The 24948-nt window shown below is 38.1% G+C and overlaps 1 protein-coding gene across 4 annotated transcripts in view; it reads left to right on the top strand.

Annotated features, from left to right (window-relative positions):
- Nucleotides 1-24948, top strand: part of DCLK1 (doublecortin like kinase 1) — a 231680-nt gene that overhangs the window by 10909 nt on the left and 195823 nt on the right. For all 4 annotated transcript variants that reach the window (XM_066313169.1, XM_066313170.1, XM_066313172.1 and 1 more), the window contains exon 3: nucleotides 2206-2552. In XM_066313169.1, the coding sequence (XP_066169266.1) occupies nucleotides 2206-2552 (347 nt within the window). The remainder of the gene's footprint in view (nucleotides 1-2205; nucleotides 2553-24948) is intronic.

Raw genomic sequence — 24948 nt, 5'->3', positions numbered from 1 at the left:
ATGAAGAGATGATGTGCAGCTAAATGCTACAAGGAATCCATCTGACCTTTAAATGTAGCTGATATTAAAAATCATGTGGAACACTGTCCTTTCAAGAAGGGGAACCAAAAGAGTTCTTAATAAACTAAATGTAAATCTTCTGAGTACACTGTGTATCAACATTTATTTATAAGCCTACCCTTTGAGAAGCGAGTTTTAATTTGAAGACTTGACTTTAAATAAATGTTATTTTGTGCAACTGCAGTGAACAATTTCCTTAAGAGAACTGAACCTGAAAATCCAGATTTATATCCCTGCTCAAAAAAAATAAGAGGTTGCTGGTGGATTTTACCTCTTAGAGCAAACACAACTGTAGATAAAAACAAATTTTGCTTAAAAATTTGGAAAAGAGACTTCTGCAAATTATTCTATAGAGCAGGTATTTATTATACTGAGAGCAGTCTTACTCATAGTAGGATTTCTTTTTTTTCCCCTTAAAACGTGTTGATTTTGTGGATGTGATTCTGTAGGTGTGTTCAGACTTGGCCATAACTGAGTTACTAGCTATTGCTAGAACAATTGGACAGGGACATGGATAAAAGAGAACCAGCGCTATTTGACCACTCATTACGGGAGCTGAGCCTTTCTATTCTGGTGTTTCCATACATATACAGATCTATTTATCTTGTAAATATGCACTGGCTAAAAGGAAGAGCCTACCTTTACCCAAGCCTCAAGTCCAGTGTTCCCTGCCTCAATTTCTAGATGTGGTGACTCTGTGTATCTTGCCTGCATTCCTTGTGTGCTGTAATATCTGTGGAATTGGATTGGGTGCTTTGAAACCTTATAATTTGTGTACAGAAGTAAATTTTTAATAGTTACTTTTCTTTTAATGACTGAACTGTGAGCCTTCTTTCCTTAGGGAAATCTTTGTTTCTTACAGTTTTTTTGGCATAGGAGATGCATCGCTGAGTTTTGTTCTGGTTTTGTTGCCCTGGGCTAAATTTCTGACATGAAGACCGTTGTGCTGTTAGCATACAGAGAACTCTTGAACCTGGAAGAATTAAAACATCTCAGATTCTCTGTGGTGTTGTTCAGGATAGGATCTTGCATTATTTGTGATTGAACTGCGGGCTTCCAGAAGGTGTGGTCTTACTGGATCTAATATGGGTTTCTTTGAGGTTTTGTGGGGTTTTTTTGTTCGGCTTGTTTGTGTGTTTGTTTTTCCCCAGACAGAGGATGAACTGGATCAGCTTAATGTTGCAAAATTATTAGTGTTTTGGGTTTGTTCAGTCAGATCACTGAGCTGATCCAACCCATCCAGTGCTACTTCCAGCTCAGCCACAGAGTTCAGCTCAGGGGAGAGTTTGGGAGCACCCAAGCAGGTGCCCCTTACACCTTCAGCTGGACTGGATTCAGGAGCTAATCTGCAGGGTGCTGGGTTTTCTGGCTGATTTCTAGTTCCCCAGAAGTTGTGTGGGTGTGGTATTTGCAAAAATATTTGACTGTAGATAATGCTCCAACAGAAAGAGGAACTAATAGCCACTATTTTTCTTTTAAGTATGGTAAATTTGTTGTGGTGAGAAATCTGTAATTGCTACTCTGTCTTAATTTCCCTACATATTATGTATTTAGTCAGTAAATAATATGGGGAGGTTTCTTGTCTATACATTTCTGGGTTTATGATGCCTAAAGCTTTAAAAAAATCAGTTGTTAACAAATTTCCATTACACTTATATCTACCTTTTTATAAAAAGTTATTTGTAGCCTATATTTTTTGGTAATGTTTCATAGCATTTCCTCTGAAGTATTTGGGGCCTGGTGTTTTTTAGGAGTGGGCCATTTAAGCATGAAGGCTGGAGGAGTACTGTGATAATGTGCTGGGGCTGGGCAGTTGGTGAAATACAAACAGTGTTTACTGTGTTTACTGACAGCAGTGATCCCCACTGCAAACAGTGTTTTCTGATAAGAAAACTGCTGCTTTCAAGGATTTTTGGTAACAGCATTTCTTGAACAGTGAGCTGAAGTGATCTTTAAAAGATCACTCATTTTGTAGTCAGTAGCATCTGCCAAGCTAAGAGGTCAATATTTATGCACTGTAGATCAAGAATGATAAGTATAATATTTAATAATTTGAGAATGATTTGATTGTGTGTTTTCCTGCATCTTTCTTTTTTCCTTCCCTCTCCAATCTGACTTGCTGGACTTTTGCTCTTGTTTCCACAGGGGAAAGTTATGTATGTGGTTCCATAGAACCCTTCAAGAAGCTGGAGTACACAAAGAATGTAAACCCAAACTGGTCAGTGAATGTTAAGACAACTTCTACTTCTCGTTCAGTGCCATCTCTTGCCACTGCTAAAGGAGGTGCTCCAGATACGAAGGAGAACAAGGATTTCATTAGGCCCAAACTGGTCACTATCATCAGGAGCGGAGTGAAGCCACGGAAGGCAGTGAGGATTCTGCTTAACAAGAAGACAGCACATTCCTTTGAACAGGTTCTCACTGACATAACCGATGCCATCAAGCTGGATTCAGGCGTGGTTAAACGCTTGTACACACTAGATGGAAAACAGGTAAGAGTTTTCACGGTGACTGCTCTCAGCATGAAGCAAAATATAATTTTCCAAAAGGAAAAGAACAGAACATTAGTAGAAAAGAGTCCCATTTGCTCTAGAATATACAGCCAGACCCTCTAGTGCTTGCAGTGTGCTTAAGATCTGTGAGCAGCTCAGGAACACCATGAAGTGTTGATGGAACACCATGGTCTTGCCGTTTATGACAAATAATAGCTCTAAATCTGTTCGGGTGAAAGTGTGATGTGGTTTTGGCTCTGCACGCCGGAAATGTAGGATGAAGGATGTCACTTAAGAGAAGCTCATTCTGCTAACTTGTTTCAGCTTTTTCTTGCAGCAGTTTTATGAGTCATTGTACTTGGCTTTCCATAAACTGTAAGAACAGTGAGGACCCATTTCACCACGATAAATGCAGACCTACTCCTCTCCAGAGTGACTAAATGATGAATCTTATTGCACCTAAAATGGACAATGAAGAAGGTGCAAGCTTAGAAAATGAATGAGCTTTTTTCCCTATTGCAGGAATACAGGTAGGATTATGTGTGGTGCTCATACTTATTGAGGAGTCTCTTGTAGGTTATGTGTTATTTCTTCAGTGAAATACCTTCAAGCAGTGTCTCTTTTTTGCTGACTTATTAAATTGCAGCAGAGTGAGATTTTTGAGAGGCTTCTTATTGAACTTGGGGATAGAGGGACACAAATATTACAGAATAATCCTACTTCTTTTTTGTCTTCCGCTTTATTTGTAATTTTTCTATGAACATGTATTAATTATAGCAAAACGGGAGAAGCTCTTAACCTGCTGAAGGGCAAGGCTAATTTCAGCATGACCTGAATTGATTTAGAGCAATGGTGACTCTAGAGAAATAAGGCAGATATTTGCATTTACAGATGTAACTTATTAAACTGAAGTCTCTCTGAGAAGCTAGAAGCTGCTAGAGACCGTGATATTCTTGCTGTACTATAGCTGTGCTTTTACGGATTCTAGGTTCAATCATTCACAGATATGCAGCAAACAGTGTGTTGCTATTGTGAGATGCTGCCAAATCTGCCTGACACAGGTAAATAAATGCTCAGCAAGATCAGGTGAATTCCTAACATATCTGCAGTTACTGGGGCCGATGTGCAGGCTCTGGAAACAGCCACAGCAGTACTCTCTGATCTCAGAGAGGGCTGTTTAAAGGAAAAGCTGCTTATTCAGAACACTGGTTCAAATCAGGGCCAAGTCTGGCTTGACCAGAAGTCCCTTCCATCTGCTGTTCTGTATCAGTAACCTCTGACATCAATTACACACAATAGTACAGTTCTTGGTGATTGTGTGTGTGCCTGTAATGATCTCCTTACTGTGACTTTATTGGGAACTTTGACCTGGAGGGAAATGTTACTGTGAAATTCTTTCTACCTGCAGCAAAGGTGAAGTGTGTGTTGGGGAAAACTCTCAACTCCTGTTCTTCCTTACCTTGTCTCATGCTCCAGGAAGCAGTAAGACTAGTATATTTGAGGGAGGAGTTGAGACTTTAAAGTTGCAGAAGTCAGTGGTGGTCTCTGCTATGACATTGACAGAAGATCTTGAATGATTATTCAAATTCCTGCAAACCCTCTTAAATAAAAAAAAGGAATGCATATGCTTTGTATTTCATATGTAAATAATCATGTGGTTTAGCTCTGAAGAAGTGTAGTCTGGAAGGGTGCCAATGTTGTCTCCTGGATAGTGGCTTGCTTTTATCTTTTTTTATTGAAAACTCCCCTTTAATGATTGTGCTTAGAGCAAACCAAAAAGAAACCCTTTACACCTGTTTTGGAACTCTAATTCCTGAAATTACCTGGTATTATCCTACTACTGGGACAAAAGGGATGACCAGATTTTCTTGGGCCTTATGTTGGCTTAGTTCAGCTGAATCCTTTGTCAACTCATGAGTTTTGACTTGAGCTTAAATCGGTGGTGTTTTTGTCACCTACCTCTTAGCCTGAAACCCTCATGTCCAGAAGCTCTCCCAAGAGACTGCCATCTCCACACTCCTTCCCCTTTTGGATATACACATGGAATTGTGTCGCTCACTGTCAAACCCTCCTGGTAAGGTCAGGGTTTAGAGGAAGGGGGCTGTGTCCTGCAGGTGTAGCAGAGACTTTTCTGTCTACATGTTCAGAGCAGCTTTGCTGGCAGGAAGGGAAATGAATGACTCCATGCTCAGCAGGAGCAGCCTGTTGCTCAGCCCTGAGTGGGGAAGTCATTGATTTCCTGTGCTGCCAGGCAGTTGCTGCTCCATTTTTCTTTGCCAAAAGCCTGATCTCACAGATGGTGTTGGGGACACGATGATAGTGTTGTTTTTTTTTTTTTTTTTTTTTTTTTTTTTTTTTTTTTTTTAATTGCTAAATTCAAGCTAATTTTTTATTGCCAAAGTATTACTGGGAGAAAATCCATGATAAATCCAAAATTTTTCCAGTACTATTTGTAGTTGGGAACTTCCACTGTGACTCCTGCTGGAGCTCTGAAGATTCTGGAAAAGCCTGTGTTGAGGGCCTAAATCTAACAAATCTGTGATTAAATCTTTCATTGCTAACTTAAAAAGCAATAAAATCTTAAAGCTCTGAGTCAAGAAAAGTAATTTGCTGTGAGGATAAGAGAATAAAGCTCTCCTGGGATCATTCTTTGGGAATATAACTTGGAGACAGGCTGTTCTGTACTGTCCTTTCTTCTAAGTTATTTTATAAGGCCAGCACTGGAATTACCCTTCCATACCAGTAATGAGTCCCCTGTGTTGTTAGTGCAGGTGGACAGTGTGGTATGTATATTTTTGTTGGATACTATCATTAGATGCCTCAGGCTAAGGAAAAGAAATCAGCAGGAGTCAGAGACTTAACTGGGCATCCAAGTTTGGCTGTCTCATACTGACACTACACATGGAAAAATAATACTCTTAAATACTTGTCCTCCAATAGCCTTGTTGGTGGTGATGTTTTGATCTGTACCTCTGAAAGATGTTAATAAATATTTTGTTCAGTTAAAAGGAATTTTAATGATGGCCTTTAAAATTTGATGACAATGTAAAGAGCTTGTCTTGATGAAAGAGGTAGTACTTAGACAATCAGAACCTGAGCAAAAATTAATCGCTAGGAAGAACGCTCTCCTTTGACATCCAATTGAGTACCCATGCCAAAAATTCCTTCCTGATTTTGGAAAATTTAGTAATTTTTGGTGCCCATGATGTGTGTGAATGTTTCTTAGAACTCCAGGACTTGATTAAGTAGGTGTGTTTTATTAGCCTATTAGTGTTTTATTATTTCAACTTTTTAATGCAGGAATAGCAGAAGAAAAAGGTTGGAGAGAAACCAAAAGAAAAAAAAAAAGAAGGAAACTAAACTCACAAAAAAACCCCAAGAAAGCAATCCTCAAGAAAACTCCAACAAATTTAACTAATCTGTCTCATTGGGTCATTGGCAGTTCAGGGGCTAAAACTTGGTATTTTCCAGTATTCAGTGGGTATTGACTCGGTATTTTCATGCATTACTTTAATTTTATTAAAAAAAAAAAAACAAACAAAAAACAAAAAACAAACAACCAACAAACAAGTGTTTCTTATTACAAACAGGGTAGCTAGTGGCTTATTTTGCATTTCTGTATAGCCCATCAGAATCTGTGTTTTGACTTCAGGGTCTCAGAAGGCTTAGAATATAATTTCATTTCTGCTAAAAAGGGCACAATATACAACTGCAATCTGATCCTAAAGCACATCAATGGCCTGCATTTAGCATAATTTTGTAGTTTAAGTATTAATGACTTCTCAGAGCTGGATAGGTTTCACACTGTGTCTGGAATAGTTTATATACAGTTTTATGTATAGTTTTATAGAAATACTTCATTTCTACTGGTACAAGGGTCTTTGTACTCTAGAGAGAGAGAATTACTTACCTGTGCCACAATGATGCATTTGAAGATGGTGGGACTCTCAGAAGTGTTTAATAGTCTTATGAGCACAGGCCAAATTCAAAAGCTTTCCAGGGGGAGATCTTGAGGCATTTTCCTTGCGAACTTTGATATGTAAGGAAAATAAAAATAGAATGAGTAGGTGTAATGGCTGCCTGTAGGAATAGAGATAATGAGGGCATGCTCTTACTATGAGCACTACTCAGTTTTTTAGGTTAACCTGGTGTTTAAGTTCATGAAGAGATATTGTCAGCATTGACCCTTAGTATAATCACATGCCTAGAGAAGGAACATTTTCTCATGACTGAAATGTGTCTTGCTTTACTGTATCTGCACTGTTCCAGTTTGATTTCTGACCTTTACTTAACAGAAGGTGGCATTTTTAGTTTGATGTGCATTAAAAAAATGGCTTTCTAAAAGGCAGTGTGTGGACACAATGCAGACATAGAGGACACAAGCTGGGTGTAGAGATAGTGCCGAGTAGCTTTGTTGCATGCAATTTTCTGTTTTCTGTTTGCTTGGTGTGCTTCTAGAACAACACAAATGACTAAAACGAGAGAAGACTAATCAAGGTCGCATTTAACAGAAATATTGTGAAACAGTGCCATTTTTAGAAGTATTATGATGTATGTATTTGTGCAGGGTATTTGCAAAAATACCCACAGTTTGCATGTTTTGACAAAGACTAAAGGTTGGCCTACAGTGCTTTGTTACCTTGTACATTCTGTTTGCTTTTGGCTGGACAAACATCTGGTTTATAATAGGGCCTACTTATTTGAACAGGTAGTTTGCTTAGCTTAACAAGATGCAATCATGCAAATTATTTTTCACTTCATGCATTATGTTGTTGGTTTGACTGCAGACAGATAAATGGTCAGTGCCAGAGATACCAGAATAAAAGTCACTATCTGTTGAATTTTTTTTCCTCATAAATATTTTATCACAAATCAAATTACCTTTACAGATATGCAATACATCCACAGTTATCTAAAGACATATACCTTATAGAAAGTACAATGCGAGGTATAGGATGTCCCTCAATCTTGTTTTAAGCCATTAAAATACCTATGAAAGAATTGTGGCTGCAAGGAAAGTGAGCATCACAGTGCTGGAAAGCTTGAAGCTTCTTCATTGAGTGTAATATGCCTTTTTTTTTTAATTTTTTTTTTTTTTTTTTTTTTTTATTGTGGGAACCCACTATAAACTTTTGTTATGATGCATGAAAAATTCCCTCTCCTGTGGACTTGTCATTCTAAAGACACATGATATCATAGTTTTTTAAAAGGAATACTACTGTCCTAAAAAAATGCTCTCTCAGGGAAGCAAAAGCAATTGTTTGCACCTACACATAAAATGAATGTGTGGGTTTTTTATGGTTTTGTTTTTAACAAGTGAAAAATGTTTGATAATAACATCTGTATTGTACAGTAAACTCTTGGCCAAAGGTACTGTTTCGTAGGATATATTAAACATCTCAAATGTCTTTCTCTAGACCTGGATTGTCCTTGGTACAGAAACACCTACATAAATTAAGGTAGGTATCATTCACAGAATAACATTCTCAGTTCAGCATTTGGGTAGTGTGTATTGTACAGCAATGTAGACCAAAAGAATGTTAAGTAAAATAAAATTTATGTGCAGCAAATGATTTGTTTTGTGTGTGCCTGAAATTTTGATTCACATCAGCATTTGTAATCAATTCCACTCTTAATATAGAGGTTGCATTTCATTTTAAGGGTGACTGGTGGTGCATGTTCTTTTTATTTGTGAAGTTGTAGCTACAATCCACTCAAAATAGCCCTTATTGTCCACATTTTTCAAAAACAGGGAAGAAGTTGAGTTAGTCTTATCCTCTGTATCTCAGCACAGTAACTTTATCTTCTCCCTTTTTGTTGGAGACTGGAGCTCACTGCCAACCACAGGCAAAACATGGGTGATGCTGATTACCCAGAGAGCTGTGGTGAATTCTGTGATGTGTAGCTGTGCAGATCATGACTAATTGTGAGAAAGCATTAAGTGAAATGGCTTCTGCAGCTCACATAAGCATTTTAACAGGGAAGCAAGCAATGGCTCTTGAGGTGGTATTTTGATACTGGACTACTATCTGGGGTCCAGGAACTCATTGTTCTTACACTGCATGAGCTGTTCTTTCTTAAAGGGCTTCTAATGTGAGTCCTAGAAGGCCATATCCATCAGAAGACCATATCCATCAGAAGGCCATATCCATCATCCTGTGCTGCTTTTTTAGACATGGTTTTTAGGCCCTGTCTGGGCAATGCTGACAGACCACCATGTTATGTAGCTGTGAGAGACATTGAAAAACCCCAAACAGCACCTCTCCAGCTTGTAATGCACCTCATTTTCCCTTGCTCTGGCCTGCAGTACATTTAATCAAAATATTTTTTTCCCCTCTGGAAGATGTATAATTTCTGGTTTTGGTATTTTGAAACTGATTTTGGAGAAGGATTAAAAAGATTACTTTTTTCCTCAATACTAAGAAAAAGCCCCCTTCTTGAAGACGTAATAGTCCGGAAAACAAGGAAAAAAAATCAATGAATGAAAATTGTGTGTTTCAGCAAGTTGTGATGGGCTCTGGAGGTCTTGGGAAATTCTTTAGATTACTGTTGCGAAAAGTGGATTTTCACTATGAATTAGACTGTACTTTGAGAAAAACATAAACTGGTTTAAAACCATTTGTGCTGGGGCAGGAAATTTGCTGGCAATTGTTATTTTCCAGGTGTTAGAGGTGAGGTCCTCGAACTCTTGTGCTTCTGGACAGGCTGTTTCATTGTCGTGTTATGACATTGACTAACAACTTTAATTGTTACTCAGACAAAGTTCTCTGTGGAGGAGTGAACAGAAGCCCATTCCTGACTGAAAGCAGTGTGCTCATTCATTTGTCTGGGGCCGGTTCTTATTAAGATGAGACTGACAACTGTGTTGCTCTGTCTCCAAAACTTCTTACAATAGGGGTTTCCATGGTTGCCAACTGGCATCCCAGAGGAACTGTAGACTGACTTTGAAAATTGAGAAGACGCCATCTTCTGCATCCTTTGGAGATGCTTGTGTGCTGTGCAAAACAAGAGCATTTATTAGCTAAATGGGACTGAAAACTTGCATACCTGCTTCAGAATGTGTTAAATATCACATAAGTTGATCTTAGTATCTTTATTTAAAGATATCAGATGCTCATTAGAGTTTATGTACTGTCAGAAGCCTTTCTTAAGGAAAAGTAATTTCGGACTCTTCAAGGTGGAGTTTTGTATTGTGTGAGGAAGTGTCTCTCAGTGGAAAGGAGATGGTGTGGTCATTCAGAACTATCCATTTCTAGAATAAGGATCCTTTTTTCTCTACATCTGGACTTTATTGTTTAAACATGCAATGTAACAAAGAGCAACTTATTATCCAGTTAAGGTCTGATTTGTGTTTTACTGTCTATTGGAGAAGAAAAAGAAAAGCAAATGGAAACATTCTCAACTAATGATCTTGTCATAACAAGATTTGTGAGTTTGTGAGGTTTTTTTTCTTAATTGTTTTATGGAAGAGAGTTTGGAAAAGCGCTTGCAGATTTCTCTGATGCTGTACAACTGTTTTGTGGAGGCAGGCATGAGATTACCAGTGGTCATGGAGAAGTTTCCACTGCTCAGTAAAATACAATCCTTGGGACCAAATAAGTTCTTTGTGAACAGCTGAAACCTTTAACCTTTTTGTGCTTTCAAATAGTAGCCATCCTAAACTTCCTCTGTCCTGCTCCCCCCGTGTTATGACTTTGGCTGAACCAAACGAGATGGATGGTTTGAAAATTTTTACAGTGTATTGTCAAACTGTTGTGTTCACTGGGATGATTTTATTTGTACTCTCTGAAGCTCTTACTGTTAGTAATGCTTTTTTCGGTTGGCAAAGCGTGTGTTTCCTTTCTCTTAAATGGTATGATGTAATAATCCTTTAAAAAAGCATAATGGATGTTGGATTTGCTGGGTTGTTTCTGTTCCTTCTAAAATTAGTTACAAGAGGACTAAGAATTTCTAGCCATTTAGGAGAATCTTAAGCATCATCTAAGGAAAAAACCCAGCATTTTCCTCTCACAATTTTTTGTAACATGTTTCCTTCCTGAGAAATTAAATTATACTGTTCATAGGAAAAAATTCTTAATTCTGCCTTGTGGCTTATGAGAACTTAAATATTTCCTTTTGAAGGTAACTGTTTTGGTATAATTATGTCTTTGGATGTTGACCCTTGAATACTTTCAAAAACACTTGGAAAACCTTGGCAGTGCCTCTTTTGAAAAAAGTTGAGTTAATGAACTAAAGGATAATAACTAAATCAAATTTAAGTTTGAATGGCTACCTGAGATTTAGTGCATGTCCTTCATTACGTATTTCTTTCCACTTAGTTTCCTATTCAACACTTTTTGCCAAACTCTTGTGTAGAAGAAAATGCCTATGTAAGTAATGAATACTGGGAGGACAAACTGCATAAATATTCTGTCATTAGCTGTGTTATTCTCTGAAAACTAATTCTTGCACTTATAGGAGCCAAGGTCTTTCAAACATTTTAAAAGGCAATTGATAAGGCAAAATAAGTAAAAAATTACTGACAGTGCAGGAAATGGTAGTGACAGCCCAGTTTTGTACCTTGCTTTTCTAATTAAGTTTTTATGAACCAGATTCTTTTCTGAAACCGCAGTAAACTGTGAAACATTTTGTGCCTAATACTTTGAAGCTTCTGAAGCCATACACTTTGCTGTTGCTTGTAGTGAGTGGCAAGAAACACAAATATTTTTGAATATTCAACCTAGTTAGTCTGGAATTGTCTTTTGTGATTCTTCTTCTGTAGAAAGCAAGTCTAGGGCAATGACATACTTTTCAGGTGCTCGTTGAGTTATTCATGATGAATTCAGGTCTCTACCTCTAGAAGGATTTTTTCCTGTGTTGGAGATGCAAGTCAGTTTCATAGATGTGAATTTTGGAACTGAAACTGGGAGGATCTTCAGGGACAACAGCATTATGTAATATTAAATCAATGATGTACCATGTGTTCTGCCTCTTTGCCCCTCCATTTCTCTTTAAGCTTGAAACTAATTTGTTCAATCCTGGAGGAAGTATTGACTTAATCTCTTCTGAATCTATGTCCCAGTACTGTGTGCCATTTCAGGGGGCCAGACTGTCCAGACTTAATCAGATTTAGAAACTAATACAATTATCAGTAGGTGAAAATATTTCCATTGTACTGAATGAAGGCAGTAGTGCTTCTGAGAATGGCTTGTAGTTTTATATGAGTCAAACTCTTTTGAGACTGCTTTCCTAAAGTCACTGGTTAATGGCATACAAGGTGTGTATCACATTTTATCTTAAATTTTAATAAATACTTTCTCATGTGTTTTGTCCCAAGAAACTCCTGACATAGGTCAGACTACCTGCTATAAGCAGGTGGTTTTGCTTGGCAAAGCTGCTGGGGGGGGGGGATTAGGCTTCTTCCATAGGGTCGAATCCTTGAAGTCACAGACCAAAGACTAAAGAAGCCTTTGGGGACTTGAGGACAGGATGTTGTACTTTACCCATAGATAAAAATGAGCACAAATGGGTCTGAAATTATCAGAGATAACTGACTGTAACTATAGAAAGCAAGGCAGAAGACTGTTGTATGCTCCCACTGGAAGCAGCAAAGCTTTATATAAGGTTTTGAATTCAGCTAGATGATACTGAAAATAAAACTCGTGTTAAGTAGTTAAGGCTGATTGCCTCTCCCAAATCAGCTGTTCTAGTGGATTTGGTTTTCCATTAAATGTTGAATCTCAGAAACTTCTTTTAAATAAAACTCCTCTGAGCTTTAAAAGCTTAAAATTGTAAGAGACATTTACTCATCAAGTGAATAGAGAATGAAATCTCAGTTTGAACTCCTTTTAATTATCTTTTGGTTTGGTATAAGCAATGATTTTTTCAAAGCTGCCAGGCAAGAGGGAACAACTGGGAGTGTCTTGTGGAATAGCCAGGGTAAAATGGCTCTGATTAAAAGGAAGGGAAGGCAGACATTGCCTAAAATGGATATGCTGACTTTTAAAATAGAATAGTGTTTGCTGTTTACAATACCTTCACCTGCCTTCCCCTGCAGAGAGGTTATATGTCGGTTTTACCTTAATTTGAATTGCAAATTGCAGCTGCTGCTATATACCATGCATCCAGAAGTCAAACCTTAGTTCTTCCTTTATTCTAGTTGTCCTTGAAATATCCTGCTGTCTCATGTTCCTTTTCTTGATTTCTTATTCACCTGTGAATCGTTTTTCTGTTTCTGAAGGTTTTCTAGGAGTTTGCTTAATTTTCTTTGATTTTTTAAACTTTTTTGTCTCTTTCAGATTTCTTTTTCTTATTTCTAGTCACAGGTCCTATCTTTAAAATCTAGCAAATTCTGAAAAAATGGTGCTTTCTGTGGAGTTTCTGTGTGTGAAATGGCTTCCTGAACACATCTCAGTTCTGTAGTCCAGCTCTTTTGTTCTGTTAGTATGTCTTGTATGCTTATAACTAAGATTTCTTTAGCCTTCTGCTGTTTCCCATGTATGAAACCTGTGTTTGCATTTACACCCACACAAAATCTGAGTTAAAGCTAATGTAGTTTATGGAGTGTTTAAGTGGCATGCTTGCATGCTCCTTGGTGAAGAAATAACTTTGAGAGGGAGTTGAGTGTGTTTCAGGAATGATCCTGGCACACTGTGCACTGATAATGAGAAACCCTGTGTTCACATGAGAATTAACTCAGGCATGCTGTAATTCTGTCTCGCTGATTAGAATAAAAAAGTTAAAAATATTGAAATTCACAATAAGGAAAAAAGTCCGTATATGGCCCTGTTGACTCTGATACACAGTAGTTTTTGTTATTTTTTTCCCATCCACCTTTTACTATAGCTACATAAGCATGAATGGGTTCAGTGCCTCTGTGTGGGTATAATGGTGCTAGCAGGATTTATTATCTCCTGTCATCTGAGTAGCCCATATTGTAGTCTGAAATGCTTTTGTACTTCTTTTATTCTTGCTACGTAAAAGTACTTCCTGAGCTCCAGCACCTTCACTGTTCTGTATATTTGGGGAAAAGAAGGCTGCCTATAGGTATGAGAGAAAAAAAAAAAAGATATTTTTCTAAACCAGAACGCATCTGTTCTGGGGCAGATTGAGGAGCATTGTGAATACTCTGGAGTAATCTGTTTAAATAGAGTGTGATCTTGATGAATTAGGAACACTAACTGCAATCAGTATAAAATTTAATATAGCAAATAGGAAGCAGTTAATGTAGGAAAGAATAATCAAGTGGTCTGTCGGAACAAGAGAACAGAAACCACATGAGAGAGCAATAAGCATGGCGTGAAGGTTTTTAACACAAGAAGTGTTGAACATTGCATTGCTGTGAGATGGTGGGAGAACATGCATGTGGAAGTGTTTATTGCTTTTGCAGTTGATTAGCATACTTGTGAATGCAGTTGTTCACATCTGCTTTTTTTCCATCAGGGGTAGGCAAACTAAAAATTCTCTACCTTATGTAAGGAAAATTGGACTAGTATAACCATTGGTTGGCTGTCAGTAGCACGAGCAAAGGTTGAGAGGTCCCTAATATTTTAAGGGCTGAAATAGGAAGGACAGGGCTGTTCTAACTGGCTAAGGACCAGGAACATTAATACTTTGTTGTTGTTGTTGAACTTAAGAGCAAATAAACTTGAGGTGAACATTTGATATCTGTATTCTGGACATGCCAAGTAACTAGGTAAAGTTTCTCTGGGGCTCTATTTCTGTAATGGACAACTGAAATGAAATAAAACCTTTTATGATCATGTATAGGCATTCCAGTAGTCAGTGTGTGATATTTTAAAGTAAAGTATTTGTCAGAATGAATACATTTGCACAAGAAATTTTATTCTTGATAAAAAATGATTCAGTTGAATTTATTTTTAATCATACAATTTAATGAAGACATTAGCAAGAATTAATGCTATGAAGCTAAGAGCAGTTTTAAAGCATTCACCAAATCTTAAATGTGGGCCCAAAAGAGCAAATCGGTTAAGATTTATACAAGTTGTTATAGATTAATGGTATTCATAGGAATGTCATCTTGCTAAAAAATGCTTTCAAACAAAATTATAATCCAGCTTGATTTAAATCCCATTTAAGCAGCAGTATTTAAACGAGGTGGCCTGGTGTAAAGCCTGCTGTGCTTCATCCTTTGGTTGTTTGTGGGGGGAGGTGATGAGAATGAACGGATGAGACTTTCCTTTCTCTGGCAAATCTTCAATGACACTGTAGGAGGAGTAGCTTTTAAATGTGGCATCCTTGTAAAAAAACTAACCTTTCCATCTGCAGATGGAGGAGGGCTGTCCTAGAAAAGAAAATTGAGCTCTGGTTTCTCTGGTGCCGAGTCCAACTGAATGCCAGTCATTTTTCACAGCATTCAGTAGGAACTGTTCTCTTAAATGTTACAGGAGGAGGTGGAGGAGAGGAACAACCGAATGTCACTTCGTACTTCTGTAGGAAGGGAAAGCTTTAACTTTGCCTGCTTCACTTACAGGCAAGTAAGTGATCAGAAGGATCACTGAAATTAGAGGTGGATGCTCTGAAAAAAATGACTGATGCTTGAGGCTCTTCACCACTGCTCCTGCTCCTCCCCTGGCTGGGAGAGGGTTAGGGTTAGGGTTAGGGCTTCAGTTTTAACTGCAGCATCTTCTTGTGCTGCAGCATTGAAGCAGAAACATTATGATTATTATGTAGTCCTCATGCTTACCTATTTTTCTTCTTTTATTTTTTTAAAGCAGTCTGTCATGACTTCTGAAATCCTGAAGTGACAGGCAGCTTTACAGCTCCAAATTTTCTCCCCTAGAATAACCTAGGTGGAGTGTGTGGGAAGGTTTTATATCCCAAATCAGTGGTAGTCTGTCTGTACAGTAAGTGTTTCTATTCTTTGGGAACAAAGCTTTACTAAAAATGTGTACCACTTTCCTTAGCTTTATTCAGTATTATTTGAGATTACTACCTGGAAATAAGCCTTTTAACTTAGTACCAAAAAAATCTCCAAGGTAAGGAAAGTTATCAAGTAATTTTCAGCTTGTCAAGTAGATCTGGAATAGTTTTCCAAGGTGCAGTGGGTGTGTGCTGCATTCGAATGAACACAGATTTCAGTTCTCCACCTTTGCAGTCCTAATCAATGTTAGGCAGAAAATGATGGATAACAGATAAATAAGATGCTTATGCAAAATAAGACCAGAACAATTTACCTTTATCAAGGTGTACATGATTCCTTTCTTGAATCAGTATTTAATTGCAGTCACTTAGAAATAGGGATGTAGAGAAAGGTATGCTGATTACTAAATAGTGGACATGAAGTTGAGCATGAGACTACATAATTGCCCTTTGTGACAGGAGATAATAGACTGAAATTGAGAGGACAGTATAAAGTTGTCATGATGATGGTAGGAGACTGCAGGAGTGAAGCTAAATGCAGCACAGAGGAACAGTAGGGAGAGAAAAGATTCTAGAAAGCAACACAGAAGAGATATGAAAAGATGACTTGCCTTTTACACAGGAATTTCTGTTAAATATAGGTCAGTAAAAGGAACCAGTTTACAATTCGTGGAACTCACAGGAGCAGAAGAGTTGTTGGTAGGCCCTGCAGGGGGAGAAACAGCTGTCTCCTGGCAAATCCCAAGTAATGCATCCCATAGAAGGAAGAGAGGAAGTACTCTAGACCCTAGAAGGGTAGGCACTCCTTTGTTTCCAAAAACCTTACAAGTAATTTAGAGAGTCGTCTGCCATTAACATAAGCTGTGATATATCCAAGTATTTATGACCTATCACAAGTGACTTTGGTGAAGCTGTAGCTGAAGCTAAGTAAGGACTTTCGAAATAAAAAAATTTGGCAGACAAAAGGCTTGGTTGCCGAGCTTTGTTTTGTCTTGTTAGTGGAGCCATAATTTGAGTTCTTTCCTTTAGGCAGCTATGTTCTGCGTGGCTTCAAAATATTCTGTAGGTTTCATGTTATCAACCTTTCTTTCTCAGAAAATATATAAGTGCTGTGAATGATTCCATTCTGAGTCAACTGGCTAATGCTGACAAGTGTCAGGTATTGTGACACATCCTGCAATAGAATAGTCAACTTAATCAGGCTTTTTTGGTACTACTCTCATTCATAAAATTTTTGTGAAACTTTCTTCAGATATCATTCACTTGCTTCTAAATTGTCATAGAGAGGAGAAGCAAGACCTTCAGCTACTTACCAACACTGCAAAAACAGCTGAGCAAACTGTTTTCTTCCCAATTTTCTCCCTTCTTAAAGAAAAGATAACTTTTTCTCCCTTCCTGTAGGGAAGATGCTATCCTATAAGAAAGGGGCAGAGAAGCAAAGAGAAGGTTAGCTTGGAGTTTTTCTTTCCTTCCCTCAATAAATATAAAGTTATTTAATGAACAACAATACAATTGTTCGACACCAAAAGGATACTAAAAAAAATAATTATACAGGCCTTGCATAGCTCAGGTTTCATTTTTTTGAGATGCCTGCATCAATCTCGGGTAGTCAGTATAGAGCCTATGGGCAGGGCAGCTTGGGGCTCTTTTGAGTACTTATGTACATATACACTAATAATCCAACATGCACATCGGTTCTCTTGAGAACAAATAGGGAGGCAGGTTTTTGTTTGTTTGTTTATTTCTTCCAGTTGGTGTTGTCTGTGAAAAAAATCCTGTGCTATCCCAGTTACTTGTTTCATGTGGATTTTCATCCTCCATCTTCTCCCTGTGTCTTGTTATGATGGCTCAGGTTTCCCTCAGATTTATGAAGTTTGGGAACTAGTACTGAGGAAAGCCCATCTGCACTAGTCCTTTAACTATAACAGATGGCTTTATAAGGAAATAGTTTCATGTATGGCATAGCTTGTGCAGCTGCCTTTGGAGAGGAAAAAGTTACTGGGATGTATGAGTTGATTCTTCTCTGATCTTGCTCTGTCACTTATAAAAGCAAACAATCTGCCACTCGCTTAAAATATTTGTTAAAATCTTTTTAGGCTGTGGAAAAAATTGTCATCAGGCACAATCACTGTTTTACCTCTGCTGCTGATCTCTAGAGATATAGAAATGTGTTGCTTTCATATGAAAATCTGAAAATCCTCATTTTCAGGGACTGGGCTAATGTTTGTTACTACTTATAGAATTATACAATCATTTAGGTTGGCAAAGTCTTCTAAGATCACTGAATTCAACAATTACACAACACTGCCACCTCTTCATAAATGTCCCTGAGTCTCTTTTTAATAGGTGATGATTCAGGGATGGTGATTCCACCAGTTCCCTGGTTGGCCTATTCCATTGCTTGACAATCGTTTCTGTGAAGAATTGTTTCCTAATACCCAATTGGAACCTCCCGTGATGCAACTTGAAGCCATTTCCTCTAATCCTATAGCTTGTTAGCTGGGAGAAGAGACTGACCACGTGGTCACAACCTTGTTTCCAGCACTTATAGAGAGTGATAAGGTCTCCATTGAGCCTCCTTTCCTCCAAGCTAACCACTCCCAACTACCCCAACTGCTCCGCATAAGGCTTATGCTCCAGACCCTTCTTCCATTGCCCTCCTCCAGACCTGCTCCAGCACCTCAGTGTCCTTCCTGTTGTGAGGGGCCCAGAACTGGACACAGGATTTGAAATGTTGCCTCACCACTGCCCTGGTCCTGCTGGCCATGCTGTTGCTGATACAGACCAGGATGCCATTGGCCTTCTTGGTCACCAGGGATCATGTTCACCTGGATGTTGGCCAAAATGTTTTAGAATAAGAAAGGATTCTTAATCCACTGGACGTCTTTGAATTGAGAATGAAGAAGTTGTCAAAATAAGAAGTAAACAGCATTTGTCACAGCAGCTGTTTTCTTCCAACAAGTTAATAATTTGATGAAAAATTGGAGATGCAACCTCTTTGCTGGGTAAACTGAATTAATGTAGGTGGTGAAGAATGGATTTTTTACTCGCTGTTTGGAAAATGTCATCTAAGTATAATGCTGCCAGATATCTAGGTGCAGTTTTATTGCCTGGCTTCATGAAATTATGGGAAGTTAAGATGGCTTACCAGGTTATGGTTTTAGTAGAAGAAAATTATAATATAATAGAGAAAATTAAAATATAATAGAGAGTGTATCTTTACCTACCTCTTCAAAGAGCAGAAAATATGCAATGATGTATTTCAGTGAAAAAAGTTAACAGCCCACAGGCTAATAAAAACTTCTTACACTTTAATGGGCAGGTTATAAAGATCAAAGAATGTGTGCTACCCACCTCCTTTGGCTCTTTGCTAAGGTAACAATGCCTCTGACCCTTCCAAGGCATCAGAATAGACAAGCAGTTGAAGTACAAATCCACTTCTGAGATGTGTGAGAAACTCATCCAGCTGTCTTACACTTCTGTCAAGAGAATTTAATCTGTTCAGTGTCCAGTTAAAAGAACTCAATTTTTTTGTCTTATTTGATATTTCTGGGTTTCTCTAAGGATAACTCAGAAGTTATGGTAGCTCTGTTAGAGCACCATAGCAGAGAGAACTTCACTGGCAATATATGGTACACCAACCCTTCAAGCTATAAAAATTAAGTTTTATCCTTTACTTACTTCTAACCCTCTGGAGAAGCTATATGTAGTAGTGTTTTTCAGGTTCTTAGAGTAAGCCTGTCTGTGTTGGGAAATAGGTTGTTGGTGTGTAATATCATATGCCAGAGAAACATCTTTCAAGACCTTACAGCTCAAAAATTACTTCACTGTTCCATGAAAATTAATCGAATCAGTGCAGAATTTCTTTGTTTACATAATAGGTAAGGTCTTAAACTAAGGAAAGTCAGGGACTTGTGCAGTTGGGATGCCTTTTTTTTTTTTTTTTTTTTTTTTAATTATAGTTTATAATAACTGCTTTATGTGCAGCATTTCTCCAGAGCAGTTGCTTTCTTTGAGCTCCACTGGGATTTGCACATCTGACAATCTTGGTGATAATCACCACTGATAAGACTGGCTTTCACAGTTCATTGGATAGCTGAGCATGAGTGCAGTTGTGTGACTGACATTTGATTTGCAGAAAGCGTTAAGAGGATCCATTTTCTTTTATACTGCTGAGGTTCTGGTTTAGTTTCCCATGGAAGGAGTTTATTTACTTCCATCCTCACTTACTATGTTTTGTACCTGTGAATTTCTTTAAGTCAAACTTGAAAGAGTGATAGAGATCTTCCAGCAGGTCCAATCACTTTGAGGAATCTTATGGCTGAGTAAAATAGACTTGGGTTGATGCCCTCAGTGCTGCAAGTGGAGTTTTCCTCTTGAGGAGGTGAGGCAACCAGGACTCCTGTCAGTGGTGCTGTGTTTTGCAGTAGTCAGATGGTCAGTAAACAAGTAGTTGCTACCTAACCTGATCTCTGTGGAGATGTCAGGGTGGATTGGAGAGGCCTGAGGTTAACGTGTCAGGAGGAGAATCCATCCCATGCTCATTGATGGGCACCTGCCATCGGTGAGTTGCTGTCTCTGAGCAAATGTGTGCAATCTCTCTCCAGGTATCTCTTTCTCTGGAATATATCATTCTGTGGAGTTAAGTTGCCTGGCTAGGCAGCTGAAAGAATTAGTTTGCTCTTTGAAGAGAGAACTTTCTGTCACATTAGTTTCCTTTCCTGGGAAATGCAGGAAATGTGGTTGGGTTTTCCCCACATTGTTCACTACTAAAAATGTATGGCTTGAGTGTGCTCTCCATGTCTGTACATACTCAGAATGTGACTGTGGTTATAATGCACTCAGAGATGGCCATGTCTGGCATGCCTCTAATTACTAAAGAAGAGAAAATATTTTCTACTTATAAATATTTATAAATGAATAAGAAACTTGAATGTGTATTTCTTAGCTCAGGTGAGCTATGATGTAGGCCATTGTTCTGCCTTTTCACTTGTTAACACTTGTTATATCCAGCTTGCAGATATTCTGGGCACACTCCTCAACAGTTGTTCTGTTTCTGTTCTGTCTCAACAGTTTCCATCAGTTTGCCTCTTCCCTGAAAGAGAAAACGCTGTCTGGTGTGGAAAGCATTCCTCTTCAACTTAATTATAAATCTTCAGATGTATTTGCCAGCTTGAACCAAAGGGAGAAACAGGCTACTAGCTGCTGATGCAATGAAATGTTATCTCTTTGTAGGTCCAATTTTACAGAAATAATAGAAGTTACAACTAATAATTTAGTTGTAATAATAGTATTTTTATTTCTGATTCTTTTAATAGTGGGAACGCTGTAGGAAGCAATACAGAATATACCCACCCTATTTGGGGTTGCCTTTATAGTTGCTTTGTTTCAGAGTTTTTATAAATTAGTCTCTCCAGTTTCCGTGGCAACTCAGTTGTCTGCATTGGTTGCCAAGAAACAGCTTCTGCCGCACAAAGGGCAGGGACACTGCTATGGAGTGATATCATTCTTGGCACTAATAGGCAGTGGAAGCAAAGGCTTGATATTCCATGGAGTGTGGCTTCCATATTGGCTGTTAGAACTTTTTTTTTTTTTTTTTTAATGTAATCGAGGTGTTGGCTTCTTTGTTGTAACTAAGCCATCGCAAACCTCCTGCTACACACAGCTACAGGATTCCTGTGGAAAGATGTAATAGTTACATAGGCATAAAGCACTGGAAAACGCGTGTTTTGAGAACAGTTTAACTGGCCATATGGGAAATCGTGTATTCTCTGGCTTAAAAATGAATTGTTTGTACAATAAGTCCCAATTCTGTGGCTTGTAGTCAGCAATTAAATGTTTTCCTACGTATTCCAGCTAAGACAGGATTAAAAGTGAGCACTATTAGAATAACTCTTGGACACATGGCTCCCTGGGCCTTCTAGAGCTCTGAAAGTTTTTTTCCTTATTTGACCTGTCATAGGACTGCAATCTGGATTCCCATCTGATCTTTCTTTCAAGAAGCACAAACTGACACCTGTCATCAGTTCTCTAAAACGAATGCAGACAGAGGGATCATATTGTGAGTCATGGTTCTGCATTAGTGTAAAATTTTATTTTGGGGGCTGCCTTCCAACCCTCAGTTCTATAGCTGTGAATTTCTGATTGCACAGTTTCAAAGTAACTAAAGAATTCACTTGGAACTTGTTAAAAAATAATGCAAATACTTTCAAATAAGAATGTTCATTTGCCTTTTAGTTTTGTAAGTGGTAATCAGGATAAAATATTGTTCATCACACTTAGACATGCTAATGAAACCTGTTCGTGAAAGTGTGAGAGAACTGGACACTTCCTTGGAGACTGCCATAGATACAGAAATAGGGTCTTTTGATCTTCGTATAGAATCTACAGCTCACATTTAATCTGCTTTCTCTTACTGATTCTCTAAAGAAGGGCCATTACTGTACAGTGTTACATGGGTGCTGCTCTTCACTAGGGTTTGAGTCAATCAGTATTTGGAATAGCTGCTAGGAGAGGGAGTTGAGTAGTATAATACAAAGTGTTTTTATATGCAGAAATGTAGATACTCTGGTGAAGGAGAAAAGTTGTTGCATAGCATTGTCTGTCCACAGGTGTGTAAGAAAAAAGGCCAAGAACAGTTGTTTTCTTTTTCGTTTAAAAATGTCTGAAGGAATCTGGAATTTCAAGGCAGTTGACAAAGTACAAGGAAAAGGTGAATAGTTAGAAATTTAATAGCATCTCTGGTTCTATGGCTTAGGCTAAAAGGAACATTGCCTGTAGGCACTTTGCTTCCCAAGTACTGAGCAAAATGCAGCCTTCTAAGGGAAGTACTGCCAAAGAGCACCATGATTACTCTCTAGTTTTTGGACACCTTAAAAAGTCCTTTGCCACACAATACTAGCCCTCTGTTTGTGAACTGGCATGCCTGCGGGCTGACTCTCAAGAGGAGTTCTGGATTTGAAGAAGAGCTCATTTAGCTTAGTTTAGAAATGCTTTGCTTTGAAGAATAGGAGTTAAGTCTCTGAGGCCAAGTTGGTGCCTCTGCATGGTCCTCTCAGCTTGATGGATTACTAATTGAATGCAGTTTTTTTTCTGACTTCTGTTATCACCATTATTACTGATCTTTAATATTTTTTTAGTTTCTAAGTGCAGAAGTGCCCAAACCTTTCCTGTGCTTATGTAATAAAAATAATCTGCTGTTTCATAGTGAGGATGTTTGTTAGGTAAGTTATAGAGCAGTGAGCACAGACAAACCTACTGGAAATCAGAGTGAGCACTAACTTGACTTAGATCAATTATCTGTTTGAAAAGCTAGATAGCAGATTTCAGATATGGTATTGTACTTTAAGCAACTCTATTTTGCAAGTCAGGAATAAAGCAGTGGGGGTGATGGTGATATTTCATAGGGCAAAACATAGTCCTCAACCACCTTTTGCTCCCAGTTTGCTGTAATCTGAAGGCTTTGAATAGAGAAGAAGAATGCACTGGAATATAAAAGAGGAAGTTGCCTATCTTTTAATGAATGCCATAAATAGCTGCCTGTTCTTTGTGCTTGCTGTCTCTTTCAGATACTTAATTTCATGATACAAGCCCTACAATGTTCTTTAAAAACCATTTGGGTATTATTAAGTGGGGAACATTAAATTCTTTTTCTGCATAATGTACTTAAAATAATTTGTAGTTGCCCAAATAGCTTTACAAGTCACTTGAGGCATGATTTGCCTAGAATTTATATAAATCAATTAGATGCTAAAACATACTTAATGTAAAAGGTATAGCATGGACTGATCAAATCCAGGCAACAGGATTAAGTATTTGACCTAAACTTGTCCTTTTGAACTAGATGCAGAGCAGCACTCAAGCTGTAGATTTAAGGAGATGCTCTGATGTTGTAATCTCCAACCAGACATGTTAATTGTAGTCAGTGTTCACTGTTTAAATATTTATTAAATAAGGATGTTTGTTATGAATACCATTTACAGCAGAGCAAATGACATTGCAATACAATTCAGTGCTACTTTCTGAATTATTATTAGATCTTTATGTAAACAAGTTTAGTAATGCAGATTGTATAGAACCTGGCTTAACTGTCAATTTTTTTTTATTCTTCTTACGTAACAGTCTTTAAAATCATGATTTGATAAAACAAATCCACACAAATATTTTATGTAAAATGCATGTCCTAGATTTCATCTCTTCTTATTGCCTACTCTGCCAGAACTGAATGAACTACTAAATACACACATGAACATCAATTTCTAAAGAAGTCCTTATTTTTGCTAGGTCTGTAATGGTCAAAAAGAACGTATTTCATAAGGGGGTTTGAATGGGGGAAAAAATTGCCCAGGTTGGTGCTGTTTACATGAGACGGGATTGCTTTGTAACTTGCTGATGTTGTCTGGCGTGCTCACATGGGCAGGATGTGCTTCCCAGCCTGGCTGCAGCTCTGCACAAAACGTGCATCAGCCAGCCCTATCTGGTGGCTCCTCCCAGCTTTTGGTGCCATCAGTGTATTCTTGTTTTGATCTAGGATTGGGGAGTGCCTGTGCTCAATAGTCCAGCTTTTAGTAATTCAGTCCTATAGGAAAGAACTGAATGATAGTTTTAAGGTGTTTATGCTACCTAATGAAGCTCACAGTCATTCCAGTCTGAGGTAAGAACCAGTCTCTTTTTACACTGCCTCCAAAGTATCTGGAGAGAAAAAGAGACACTGAATTTAACCATGACTATTTCACAGCACATCTTAAAATTCAGAAAACTAAAGCTTAGCTACAGCCTGTGCCATGTGTTGGAGCTGAGGTGTGAGAAAATTCTGTAAGCATACTAATACAGCCTTAAGAAAGGCATTCATCTGACCAAGTAAATAACTTCCCGGGAATCTCTGTGGGTAGAGTTCCCCATGAGGGTAATTCAGGAGCATGTTACCGCAGAATTGAGACTCTTCTGAAATAACAATAAAAAACAGCAGGTGACTGGAATTTCATTTAGTAAGTTGTCAGTACTTGCTGTCTAGAGATCTATGCAATGTACCATTAAAAGAAAGTTACTCTCATACAGTATTCCTGTTGATTTAATGACATTGACATCAGCTGTGTGATATGGCAGAGTATATATATTTAACAGATTGTTGACCCGTTTTAGCCTTGAGTGATTAGTCCAATCAAGCCTTATGTTAGAAAAAATTAGGGATATGATGCTGTGTTTACAGTTTACAATATAATGGAAAAAAACCACAAACCAACCCCAACAAAACTGTCTGTGTTTTTCAGCTCCTGAAAAGGGATTCATCCTTTCTTCCTTAGTTTAGTCACAGCCTGGCTTCTCAGATACTTGGATTTTGGGGAAACTCTTTTGCCCGCATTTCTGCATAAGTTGATGAAAATCTCATGAGTCGTCCTTAGATTTATATTTTAGAATATTTGTTCTTTGTCTGTTCTGTGTCCTATCTTGTTTAAGGCTCTGCAAAGATGTGGTGAACCTCTTTAGTATTCTATAAAAAAGGGCCTTTTATTAGCTTGTTAAACCAAGCCTTTCC

This window comes from Sylvia atricapilla, chromosome 2 (assembly GCF_009819655.1).
Source record: "Sylvia atricapilla isolate bSylAtr1 chromosome 2, bSylAtr1.pri, whole genome shotgun sequence".
NCBI classification, from domain to species: domain Eukaryota; kingdom Metazoa; phylum Chordata; class Aves; order Passeriformes; family Sylviidae; genus Sylvia; species Sylvia atricapilla.
This window is presented reverse-complemented; position numbering and strand designations above follow the sequence as displayed.